Source organism: Cebus imitator, unplaced genomic scaffold (genome assembly GCF_001604975.1).
Source record: "Cebus imitator isolate Cc_AM_T3 unplaced genomic scaffold, Cebus_imitator-1.0 Scaffold353, whole genome shotgun sequence".
NCBI lineage: Eukaryota > Metazoa > Chordata > Mammalia > Primates > Cebidae > Cebus > Cebus imitator.
The window spans coordinates 1,214,089-1,227,956 of NW_016107668.1; the positions used below are offsets into that span (position 1 = coordinate 1,214,089).

The 13,868-nt window shown below is 41.7% G+C and overlaps 1 protein-coding gene across 2 annotated transcripts in view; it reads left to right on the forward strand.

The window, feature by feature from the left end:
* Positions 1–1,193, forward strand: part of NDUFB5 (NADH:ubiquinone oxidoreductase subunit B5) — a 15,850-nt gene extending 14,657 nt beyond the window's left edge. For both annotated transcript variants that reach the window (XM_017506310.2, XM_017506311.1), the window contains one exon: positions 616–1,193. In XM_017506310.2, coding sequence (XP_017361799.1) covers positions 616–736 — 121 coding nt within the window. In that variant the 3' untranslated portion in view covers positions 737–1,193. The remainder of the gene's footprint in view (positions 1–615) is intronic.
* The last annotated feature ends 12,675 nt before the right edge of the window (positions 1,194–13,868 follow it).

The window sequence follows — 13,868 nt, forward strand, 5'->3', positions numbered from 1 at the left end:
CGATCTTGACTCAATACAACCTCTGCCTCCCAGGTTCAGGTGATTCTTCTGCCTCAGCCTCCTGAGTAGCTGGGATTACAGGTGCCCACCACCATGCCCAGCTAATTTTTGTGTTTTTAGTAGAGACAGGGCTTTTGCCATGTTGGCCAGGCTGGTCTTGAATTCCTGGCCTCAAGTGATTTGCCTGCCTCAGCCTCCCAAAGTGCTGGGATTACAGACGTGAGCCCCCGTGCCCACTGCCAATACTTTTGAGGACATTTTGTATCAGTGTTTTACTTACTTTCTATGTATTTACTCATTTAATTATTGTCAGGTTTGCCAGTCTCTAGCTTTTGGGATTTTGTGATCTGTGCAGGCACAGCAAAGGAGAGAATTTATCAATTGTTTTGGTGTTAAAAACTGGTAGCTACCTGTATAAGCAACATAACAAAAGTCAAAAATAAGTCCCAAATTTTACTTATAGATATACCAAATATATGCCTGCATAGGGGTTTGTGGAGGGGCAGTATACTTTACATAAAAGTAAAGACTAGTGATTGTTCTTCATGGAAATGGCTCATAAAATTTATAATTGGAAGTGCTGAAATCGCAGTCTTGCTCTTTCATTTGTTACAGGTTAAAGGAGATGAAAATACGAAACTTAATGCGTTCGAGAGGAGATGGGCCCTGGTATCACTTTGACACAGTTGATAAGGAACTTATTGATCATTCTACAAAAGCAACTCCTGACAATTAAGCATTTTTTTCTCTAAATACAAAGTATATTCTCTTTATTGGAAAATAAGTTAGTAAATATATTCTGTATTTTTGTTCTCCATGAAAAATAAAAGAGCTTCTGACATTACCGTTTCCCAGTGTTGGTTCAGATTAAAGCTTTTGTTTGGGGGTTTGGCTTCCAGTCCCTGAAGAAGGTTTAAAATGTGCTAATAAAAACTGGAGAGCTAGGAGTTTGTGAACTCCTAAAGCTGCAGCAACTTTGAAAGGGAGTGTTTCGTTTACCTGACAAATGGAAGTTATAGAAGTCTAATTATGTTAAGCACCAGTCATTACATTATTTTGTACAACTGTCTGTACTGTAGACGTCTATATTGAAGGGCAACTTCGGATTTTAAGTTCTATAAAGTACTGAACCAACCCTGTAAAATGTTAACTCCTTAATAAACAGATTTTCAGTAGACGAATTTTAAAGTTTATAATGCTTTCATGTCATTTTTAGCCATATATTCTTTTTAAAACTACACATATATATACACAGACATGTACATACACACACACACGCACACACACACACACACACGCACGCTCTTTTCCTAGATGCAATCTTGGGAATCCCTTAGAGTTTTTGTACACATATTACCTAGTCCACTAGCTAATATGTGTACAAAAAAGAACTCTAAGGGATTCCTGCAGAGATTATAAAATGTGAGTAGAAGCTAAAAATGACTATCATTTATTAGGCATTTACTATCTGTTAAACACTATATTAAATAACCGCATTTTCTGCCAGGTGCGTTGGCTCACGCTTGTAATCTCAGCACTTTGAGAGGCCGAGGCAGGTGGATTGCCTGAGCCCATCTCTACTAAAATACAAAAATCCAGGTGTGGTGGCATGTGCCTGTAGTCCCAGTTACTTGGGAGGCTGAGGCAGGAGAATTGCTTGAACCTGGGAGGCGGAGGTTGCAGTGAGCTGAGATCATGCCAGTACACTCCAGCCTGGGTGATAGACTCCATCTCAAAAAAAAAAAAAGTAAAAAAAACTGCCTTTTTTTAAACATTCTTTTCTTTCTTTTTTTTGTTTGATAGAGTCTTGCTCTGTTGCCCAGGGTGGAGTGCAGTGGTGTGATCTCAGCTCACTGCAACCTCCACCTTCTGGGTTCAAGCGGTTCTCCTGCCTCAGCCTCCCGAGTAGGTGGGATTACAAGCACTCGCCACCGACCCAGCTAATTTTTGTAGTTTTCAGTAGAGACAGGGTTTTGCTCTGTTGGCCAGGCTAGTGTTGAACTCCTGACCTCAAGTGATCTGCCTGTCTTGGCCTCTCAAAGTGCTGGGATTACAGGCATGAGCCACCATGCCCAGCCAACATTATTTTCAAAATGAGTTATAAGGTATTATGTTACTCTCTGAGTATTTCACATTAGAAACCTGAGGCAGATTTTAAACACAAACTCAATATTTACAAAAATACGCATTTAAAACATTGATACTTCAACTTCCAAAATGGCCTTTTAGCTTAAGCCTTCAGGATTTTCAAACCTGTAACAGCTTATCAATGCATCTCATCTTAGAAATATGTTTTACATTCTTTCTGAAAGTAAAAATGAATCCAGGTTTCCTAAGATTCAGCCAGTGGGTCTCCATTTAAGGCCAAATGGAGAAATTATTTTTTGCTGCCTAAACAGACAAATGAAAAGCCATAGGCCATTCATTCAACAAATACTTTTATTATTTTTATTGATAAGGACTTGTAAATGTAATATGTTATGTTGATATATGTATGCAATGTATAATGCCCAATCAGAGTATTTAGGAAATCCATCACCTCAAACCTCTTCCTTGTGTTAGGACATTTATTTTGAAATAAACTATAAGTTATTGTTAACTTTACCTGCTGTACTATCAAATACTAGAACTGATTCTTGTATCTAACTGTATTTTTGTATCCATTAACCAACTCTTCTAAATTTCCTACTCTTCCCTTCTCTACCCAGCCTCTGGGAACACCTTTCTACTCTTTGCCTCCACGAGATCCATTTTTTTTTTTAGCTCCCACATATGTGTGAGAACATTCCATATTTGTCTTTCTGTGCTTGGCCTATTTCACCTAACATAATGACCTGCAGTTCCACCCATGTTGCTACAAATGATAGAATTCTGTTCTTTTTCTTAGTATTGTTCATACGTATCACCTTTTCAACACCCGTGTATCCACTGATGGGCACAGGTTGCAAAGGGATTGCTGGGTTAGATGATAGCTCTATTTGCAGTTTTATGAGGCGCCTTCATACTGTTCATAGTGGTTGTTCTGCTGCACATTCCCACCAACAGTGGGTGAGCATTCCCATTTCTCCACATCCTCACCAGCATTTGTTATTTTTTCCTTTTTTAAAATGGCCATTTTAACTGGGATGAGATGTTATCTCAATGTGGTTTTGATTTACATTTCCCTAATTATGGTTGAGCATTTGTTTATGTATCTATTGGCTATTCATCTGTCTTTTGAGAAATGTCTATATAGTTTACAGATCTTTTGCCTTTTTTTTTTTTTTTTTTTTTTTTTTTTTTTGAGATGGGGTTTTACTCTGTCACCCAGGCTGGAGGCGATCTGGGCTCACCGCAGCTTCCACATCCCTGGCTCAAGCAATCATCCCGCTGCAGGATGACCCAAGTAGCTAGGACCACAGGCAAGTGCCACCACGCTCAGCTAATTTTTTTTTATAGTTTTTGTAGTGACGGGGTTTTGCCATGTTGCCCAGGCTGATCATGAACTCCTGCACTCAAGTGATCTGCTCACCTCGGCCTCCCAAAGTCCTGGGACTACAGGTGTGCCTGGCCTTTTGGTTCATTTTAAAATCAGGTTGTTTTTTGGTTTTTGCTATTAAATTGTTTGAGTTCCTTATATATTCTGGTTATGAATCCCTTGTTAGATGGTGTGTTAGATTATTGTGTTGCTATAAAGAAAATCTTGAATCTGGGTAATTTAATTGGCTCATGATTCTGCAGGCAATTAAGTGTACAGGAAGCATGGCACCAGCATCTGCTCAGCTTCTGGGGAGGCCTCAAGAAACTTTCACTCATGGCAGAAAGCAAAGCAGAAGCAGGCACATCACGTGGCGAGAGACAGAGAGAGAGAGACAGAGAGAGAGAGAGAGAGAGGTGGAGGAGGTGCCATACCCTCTTTTAGACAAGCAGCTCTCTCCGGAGCTCACTATTGTGAGGACAGCGGAGTGGGATGGCGCTAAACCATTCATGAGAAATCTGCCATCCTGATCCAATCCCCTCCCACCAGGCCCCACCTCCAACACGGGGAATCACATTTCAACACGAGATTTGGGGGGACAAACATCCAAACTCTGTCATATGGATAGTTTGCAAACACTTTCTCCCATTCTGTAGGTTGTCTCTTCACTGTTAATTGCTTCCTTTGCTCTGCAGAAGCTTTTCAGCTTGACACAATCCCATTTGTCTGTCTATGCTTTGTTGCCTGTGCTTTTGAGATCTTACCCAAAAATATCTTTCCTCAGACCAATGTCTTCTCTCATTTCTCCAATGTTTTAATAGTTTATAGTTTCAGGTCTTACATTTAATCTTTAATCAATTTCGAGTTGATTTTTATATGTGGTGAAAGATGGGGCTCTAGTTTCATTCTTCTGCATATGGATATTCAGTTTTCCCAGCACAGCTTGTTGAAGAGACCAGCAGCTGTATGGGATCTTTTGGGGCTCCGTATACATTTTAGAATTTTTTTTTCTATTTCTGTGAAGAACGTCATTGGTATTTTAATAGGGATTGCACTGAATCTGTAGATTCCTTTGGGTAGTAAAGACATTTTAACAATGTTGATTCTTCCAATCCGTGAGTATGGGATAGCTACCTTTCCATTTTTTGGTGTCCTCTTCAGTTTCTTTCATGAGTGTTGTATAGTGTTCCTTGTAGAGATCTTTCACATCTTTGGATAAATTCATTCCTAGGTTTCTGTTGTTGTTTGTTTGTTTTGTAGTTATTGTAAATGGGATTGCAGCAAACGCTTTCTGAGTGCCCACTGTATGCACTTAATACAGCCAAGATCCTTTTGGGTTGCTGAATTTTCTTATTTCCCCAGAAGAGGGATGCCATGCCCAGCAACTCCCAGATATTCTTTTGAGAATTCCCTATGCAATCTACCACCTCATAATTCTGCCAGAGGATTTGGGAGAAGGGCATATTGTCTCTAAAGCCTCTGCTTATGCAAACCAGCTTTGCAGAAGAGGGATAAGGAGAATTGAAGCAGATAGGACTTATCTATGGTGATAGTGAATGATGCCAGATCTATACACATTGATATATTCATGCTGAAAAAATAGCCTACAGATTGTTTTTTTGACAGTTGTAGGTTTTACTTTATGTTCTCTTTTCTACTATTATAAATGTAAGAAAAGCTTAGGATAAAAAACATGGAAAGCTTACAATAAATACTGATAATCATAACACTCATAAGGATATTTCAGAAATTTCCTCCAGGCTTTATTTGACACAGCTGGGATCATGTATAAAAAATGGGATCAGCTTTTTTGGGGAGGAGAGCATGGCTCACACCTGCAATCCCAGAACTTTGGGAGGATGAGGCAGGCAGATTGCTTGAGGTCAGGAGTTCAAGGCCAGCCTGGCCAACATGGTGAAACCCTGTCTCTACTAAAAATACAAAAAAATTAGCTGAGTCTAGTAGTGTGAGCCTGTAATTCCAGCGTCTCAGGAAGCTGAGGCAAAAGAATTGCTTGAACCTGGGAGGTGGAAGTTGCAGATCACAACAGTGAACTCCAGCCTGGGTGACAGAGCAAGACTGTCTCAAAAAAAAAAAAAGTAAAATGAAATAGGATTGACTTTTTTTTTAAGTTGTAAAGTGTCTCTTTACAACTTTTAAAAAGTGTTAATTAAAGCTAATATACGTGTTTATGTTGATTCTTATGCTAACCATTTTTTTTTTTTTTTTTTTTTTTTTTTTTTTTTTTTGAGATGGAGTCTTGCTCTGTGGCCAGGCTGGAGTGCAGTGGTGCAATCTCTGCTCACTGCAACCTCCGCCTCCTGGGTTCAAGAGATTCCCCTGCCTCAGCCTCCCGAGTAGCTGGGACTACAGGTGGGCGCCACCATTCCTGGCTAATTTTTTGTATTTTAGTAGAGACAGAGTTTTACCAAATTGGCGAAGATGGTCTCGATCTCCTGACCTCATGATCCACCTGCCTCGGACTTCCAAAGTGCCATTACAGGTGTGAGCCACGCCCAGCCAAACACTGTCTAATCTTACCTCCTACAACTTCTTCCATCACTCTGGCTCATAAATGTGCTAAGCACCTTGCTTTTCCCAGAATAAGCCACATCGTGACCTCTGCCACCTCATCTGCCATTTGAATGACCATATTCTCATTCTTCTAGTCTCAGCTCAGAAGCCACCTCCTTTAGGGAGGTAAAGGTGAACACATGCCATCCTAAATTCTTCCACAGGATGGCATTAAAAAAACTGTTATGACGTTTTCTATTGTATTATACCTGTATAGAAATCATCAGGTCCTCCTGACCTGAGAGGTCCTTGAGAAAAGGTGCCATACTTCTTCATCTTATTACCCCCAGCTCATTGCACACCCTCCAGAGCACAGTAGACTCTGAGTGAAAACCTGTTGAGTGGATGATACATAAGTTTAACACGGTTTGAGGTTATTTTTATTATTTATTATTTTCACTTTTTAGACAGAATCACTCTCTGTCACCCACACTGGAGTGCAGTGGTGCAATGTCAGCTCACTGCAACCTCTACCTCCTGGGTTCAAGTGCTCCTCCTGCCCCAGCCTCTGGAGTAGCTGGGACTACAGGCGTGTACCACCAGGTCCAGCTAATTTTATATTTTTAGTAGAGACGCAGTTTCTCCATGTTGGTCAGGCTGGTTTCAAACTCCTGACCTCAGGTGATCTGCCCACCTGGGCCTCCCAAAGTGCTGGGATTACAGGGTGAGCCACCGCGCCCGGTCTGTGGTTTTGTATTATGCATGTGGCCGGTACCATGCTGACTTTCTTTTACTGTACATGTGGTGACAAAGAAGAGGGAAGACGGAGCCTCCATGATGAACACACCTGGCTTCCATGTAGCTCTTTCTGACTGGCTCAGCTTCCGGCATTTCCCTGTGCAAACTTCCAGCTTTCTTATCTGTGCAGCTCGATTTTACAGGCTGTTCTTTGTTAGAAAAGAAATGATTTGGGGGCTGCTTTTTGTTTAAAGGGAAGCTGTAATGAGAACTCTATCACCTTCACCATCTGCCTAAATAATTTCTTTTTAGCTTCAGTATCACTAGCTCCTCCGGAGGCCGAGGGGGAGGATCACTTGAGTCTAGGAGTTTGACGCTGCAGTGAGGTATGATCACGCCACTGCACTCCAGCCTGGGCAACAGAGCAAGACCCTGTCTCTTAAAAAAAAAAAAAAAGTAAATATCATGAAAGACAAAGGCGGCTGTGGAAATCTTCCATATAAAAAGAGGATAAAAAGTCATGCAAGCAAATGCAACACCTGATACTACACTGAATCCTGTAGTGGAGTGAGAGATGTTATACAGGACATTATTAGACCAACGGACAAAAGCTGGAGTATGGGAGGTGGATTGCATAAAAGCATGATATCAGAGTGAATGTAGGAGTTGGTCATGCTCTGTGGTTATACAAGATAATATCCTGGCCTGGCGCGGTGGCTCACGCCTGTAATCCTAGCACTCTGGGAAGCTGAGACGAGCGGATCACCTGAGGTCAGGAGTTCAAGACCAGCCTCGTCTACATGGTGAAACTCCCATCTCTACTAAAAATACAAAAATTAGCTGGGTGTGGTGTCACATGCCTGTAATCCAGCTACTCAGGAGGCTGAAGCAGGAGAATCACTTGAACCCAGGAGGCAGAGGTTGCATTGAGCTAAGATTGCATCATTGTTGCCTGGGCAACAAGTGTGAAACTCCATTGCAAAAAAAAAAAAAAGCATATTCTTATTCTCAGAAAATAGACACTGAAATATTTAGAGGTAAAGGGTCATGATGTATGTAATACCCTCAAAATGGTTCAGAAAAATATATACATATATACAGGTGTGTTAATGTATATCTATATGTATGTATATCAAAATATACACATACATACATATGTATACATGTGTTATGGGCTGAATTGTGTCTACCTCAAAAATCATATGTTGAAGTTCTAACCCCCAGTTCCTTAGAATGTGACTGTATTTGGAGAGAGAGTCTTTCAAGAGTTAATTAGGTTAAAGTGACATCATTAGGGTGGTCGTAATCCAATCCACTGTGACTGGTCCCCTTTTATGAAGAGGTAACAGACACACAGAGAGGACAGAGCTGGTGAAGACAGAAGAAGACAGCCGTGGGTGAGCCATGGAAAGAGGCCTCAGAAGAAACCAACCCTTCTGATACCTTCGTCTTACATTCTCTAGAACTGTGAGAAAATAAATTTTGCTGTTTAAGCCATTCAGTCTCTGGTACTCTGTTGGGAGAGCACTGGTGGACCAGCACTACACACACACACACACACACACACACACACACACGGTATATATACAATATATAGTCACACATTCACACACACAAACATACACACAGTATATATACAATATATAGTCACACATTCACATGCACAAACATATACACAGTATATATACAATATATAGTCACATATACACACACATGTGTATAAACAATATATAGTCACACATACACACAGTGTATGTACACTAGCCACACACAGTGTATAGACAATATAGAGTCACATATATATGCGTGGTGTACATACAATATATAGTCACACATAGACCCACATATACACACACGGTGTATATACAATATATAGTCACACATATACACACATACACACATGGTGTGTATACAGTATATAGTCACACGTACACACGTTTATACAATATATAGTCACATACACACAGTGTATGTACAATATTTAGTCACACACACACGGTGTATATACAATATATAGTCACACATGCATATGCACACACACAGTGTATATACAATATATAGTCACACATACACACATGATGTGTATATAATATATAGTTACATGCACACACAGTGTATATACAATACATAGTCACACATATATATACACACACGGTGTACATACAATATATAGTCACATATACACACAACCAGTGTATATCCAATATATAGTCACACATAGACACACACATACACACACAGGGTGTATATAGAATATACAGTCACACACACGCACCTGCACACACACAGTATATATACAATATATAGTCACATATTCACACACAGTGTATATATAATATATAGTTACACACACAGTGTATATACAATACATAGTCATGCATACACACATGGTGTATACACAATATATAGTCACACACACATATGACGTATATAAAATATACAGTCACATGCACACTGTGTATATACAATATATAGTCACACATACACACACATACACACACAAAATGCAAGTAAAAGCAGATGAAGTAAACGGTTTATAGATAATCTGGGTAAACGACATGGGGTTGTTCCTTGCACTTTTTTTGTTTTGCAACTTTTTGTAATTTTGAAATTACATTCATATTTAGCAGTAAAAATACATAAATATTTAAAAATAAATACATGTATACCATAATTACAAACATTAAACAAACCTAAAAGTGAAACAAAAAGTTAAAATGGTTACCTAAGGGTGGAGGAATTCTTTTTTCCTCAAACATCCAACATCCTGTGATGTTATGTTATTGCTTTTTTACATTGCTTTTTAAATAAATTACAGGCTGGGCATGATGGCTTATGCCCGTAATCTGGCATTTTGGGAGGCTGAGGCTGGTGAATTGCTTGAGCCCAGGTCTTCGAGACCAGCCTGGGCAACATGGCAAAACCCTGTTTCTACAAAAAATACAAAACAAAATAATTAGCCAGTGGTGGTGGCTCACGCCTATAGTTTCAGCTACTTGGGGGGCTGAGGTGGGAGGACCCCTTGGGCCCAGGAGGTTAAGGTTGCAGTGAGCCATAATCTTGTCTCAAATAAAAATAAAAACAATAATAAAAACTAGCTATTATTTATTGAGTCAATTATGTAGCAGACATGAACTAAACACTTTGTATGTTTTATCTTATTTATTTCTTACAATAAGGCTTCAGTGTAGCTATCACTATCCTCAAATAAGAAAACTCACGCTCAGAAAGTTTAAATAAAGTAAGCAGCCCAAGCTTATAGCTAATAAAAGTTATACCATATTTTTATTTATTTATTTACTGAGACAGAGTTTTTGCTCTTCCGCCCAGTCCGGAGTGCAGTGGTGCAATCTTGGCTCACTGCAACCTCTGCCTCCTGGGTTCAAGCGTTTCTCCACGCTCGGTTAATTTTTTGTATTTTTGGCAGAGACAGGGTTTCACCATGTTGGCCAGGCTGGTCTCGAACTCCTGGCCTCAAGTGGATCACCTTGGCCTCGGCCTCCCAAAGTGTTGTGATTGTAGGTGTGAGCCACTGCACCCAATGCCTATTTTTAAAATGAACAGAAAATAAGTCAAAAGCCCACTAATGTAGGGAAAGAAGTGACAGAATTAGGCCTTGGCATGTTGTGAAGAGCTGCACTTGGCACATCTGTCCCTGAGCGCCCACTGCTCTCCTCCTTTCCCTTGGAGGTAATAATTTCTTTAACAATCACCCCCTTTTCTGACACTTAGTTAATTTCCAATCTCATAGCTACATATTTGTATGCATTCTTAATTGGTTCTTTAGTATAAATTGCTAGAAGAAAACTATTTAGTCAAAGAGCGTTTCTAGGTTGTTGATACCTGCTTCAGGGTTGCCCTCCTGGAACATTGCAACAATTCACACTCCCACGGGGCAGCAGGAGAGAGCATCCACTTTCTCAGGCCCTGAAGACTTAAGGACTCGGTCTTGTCAGACTGATGGGAGGATTTTATGTTTCTTTTGACACCCTCAAGGTCTTGCGAGCAATGCCATTCTCAGCAAAGCGTTTCCCATTCAGCACAGACCTGACACCTCGGTTCTCTATTCCAGATCTTGGAAATTTGACTTTGTTTATGAAATTGTTTGATTTTCTCATCGAATTGTAATAAAAGATAACTAATGCCAACAAAACGAAATATTCAGAAAGCAGCCTTCAGTTTCTTCTTTTCTTTCTTTCTTTTTTTTTTGTTTTTTGAGATGGAGTCTTGCTCTGTCACTGAGGCTGGAGTGCAGTGGTACTATCTGGGCTCATTGCAACCTGTGCCTCCCGGGTGCAAGTGATTTTCCTGCCTCAGCCTCCTGAGTATGGGATTACAGGGGCATGCCACCACACCCAGTTAACTGTTTGGATTTTTAGTAGAGACAGGGTTTCACCATGTTGGCCAGGCTGGTTTTGAACTCCTGGCTTCAAGTGATCCGCCTGCCTCGGCCTTCCAAAGTGCTAGGATTACAGGCATTAGCCACTGTGCTTTTGGGTATTTTGAAGTTTGTCTTTGATTTCTTTAAATATGACAATCCTAGCATCATGGATTCCCTACAGCAAGCAAGAATGTCGAGGTGGGAAGATCACTTGAACCCAGGAGTTTGAGACCAGCCTGAGCAACATTTCAAGCCCTCACCTCTAAAAAAAAAAAAATTCGCCAGGCATGATAGCTGCTACTTGTGAGGCTGAGGAGGGAGAAATGCTTGTACTTGGAAGACTGAGACTGCAGTGAGCTGTGATTGCACCACTGACATGCAGCCTGGTGACAGAGCAAGATACTGTCTCAAAAAAACCGTTTTTTTTTTTTTTTTTTTTTTTTGAGATGGAGTCTCATTCTCTCGCCCAGGCTGGAGTACAGTGGGGCCATCTCAATTCACCTCAATCTCTGCCTCCCAGGCTCAAGCAATTCTCCCACCTCAGCCTCCCGAGTGGCTGGGATTACAGGCGTGCACCACCATACCCAGCTAATTTTTGTATTTTAGTAGAGATTGGGTTTCACCATATTGGCCAGGTTGGTCTCGAACTCCTGACCTCAAGTGATCTGCCTGCCTCGGCCTCCCAAAGTGCTGGGATTACAAATGAGAGCCACCGCACCGGGCCCCAAAACTCCTTTTTTAAAAGCACTCTGCAGCTGGAGACACGGCCTTTGTCAAACATCTTCTAGGTGCTGGAACTGAAGACAGAGATCGCAGTGGATGTGGTTCCGCGGCATAGCTCTGCTGTATTCTGTATTCCACATTGTCTCCAGGTTTAAACAGGCCCACACGCCTCAGGCTTCCGACGCTGACTTTGAGATCTTGGTCATGATACCCAAGGCTGAAGGAAGGGTGTTTTCCCAGGCCCAGCCCGGTGTCCTTCGCTGACTGTGTCACTCTGCCCGGAGCTCTGGCAAAACACAGACAGTGACTGGCACTTGTTTGACAGGCAACATGTCTATAATTTCAACGAGGCCTTACTGGAAACCACAAAGTCCACTTTTCCCCGGCGATGAGGCCACGGCTTGTCCAGGTCCAGGCTGTCTTCCGTGCGTTTGTGTATCATGGTGTCATGGCGTTCTTGCTCATCGGCACCGAAACCTTCCCCTAGCTCCAGGAAAAACAGATCTGCTGCAACAGCTTGGAGGCTTCATTTTCTCCTCCAATAACAAAATACTTTGGATGATCTTTCAAAAGTTGGATGATGTTTAAGGGGGAAGTGGACTTCCAGGCTGCTCTGTCTTCTCGGGATACCACATCAGTGTACCAGCAGTGACAAATTCGATCTAAAGATGATGTCATGCTGTAAGAACGCCTGGGGAGAGACATGGATTTTTAAGAATTCTCCTTGTGGACCTGGTGCTCCTAGAACCGTAATGAAAGCAGCCCAGTTTTCCCACAGAACTGATGTTTATGGTTTCTTTGAATAGACATAGAAATAGACCTTCCCCGTCTTGAAACTTGAGAAAATCTCATTTGTCTTATCTAAATTCCCTTCTCATGGAACTAGACATCAGGTCTCTCCGACAGCAGCAAAGAACTGAAACTTGCCAGATCACCACATCTGGACAATGAGACCCCTCACTTGTCATGATTGCGTAAGTGGCCACCTGCTTCCTATTGACCAACTCCTCTTCCTTACCCCTCCCAAATTCCTGTTTCCCACACACGGTTACTTTTCTCTCCTGCTATGTAAACCCCTAATTTTAGGGTCAGTGAGGTGGATTTGAGATGGATCTCCCATTTCTTCGGCTACAGCACCCGATGAAAGCCTTCTTCCCTGGTAGTGCCTGTTTTCTCAGTGATGGCTTTCCATGTGGCAAGCAGCAAGACCTAGACCGAAGCTCGCTGTTTCAGCATGTTAAAGGAAAACTCAGCCGGGTGCAGCGGCTCACGCCTGTAATCCCAGCACTTTGGGAGGCCAAGGCGAGTGGATTGCTTGAGGTCAGGAGTTCAAGACCAGCCTGGCCAACATGGGGAAACTCCATCTCTGCTAAAAATAAGAAATGAGTAGGGTGTGGTGGCACGCACCTGTAGTCCCTGCTACTCAGGAGGCTGAGGCACGAGAATCACTTGAACCTGGGAGGCGGAGGTTGCAGTGAGCTGAGATCGAATCACTGCACTCCAGCCTGGGGGACAAGAGTGGTACTTTGTCTCAAAAAAAGAAAAATTGAAAAATAAAACTATTCAAATTAAGTTAGTTTAACTGAGCAAAGAATTATTTGCGAATTATTGGGCAGCCTCCCAAGCCAGAGTAGGCTCAGAGGCTCCTGCACAGCCATGGGGTGGAAGAAGATTTATGGACAGAGAAAGGAAGGTGACATACAGAAAGCAGACGTGAGGCACAGATGCAGCTGAGTTGGTAACAGCTTGGCATCTGCTTTATTTGAACACGGTTGGAATAGTTGGTCACCTTTGATTGGCCACAACTTGGTGATTGGTGTGAGAGTAGCGTATAGTCTGTTTATAATTTCATTTAGGTTATAGTTCATGGCATACAGAGAAACCTCTAGGGCAAACCTAAAATATGTCAGGAGGTAGCTTTAGGGAAAGATTAACGCCGCCTTGAAGGTAAGACAAGTCCTGACCAAACAGGAAGGGCAGAGAAAGAAAAGGAAAGGCTGCAGGTTCCTGGAGGGCGGGAGGGGCAGGGGACACACCTGTATATACAGTGCTCTA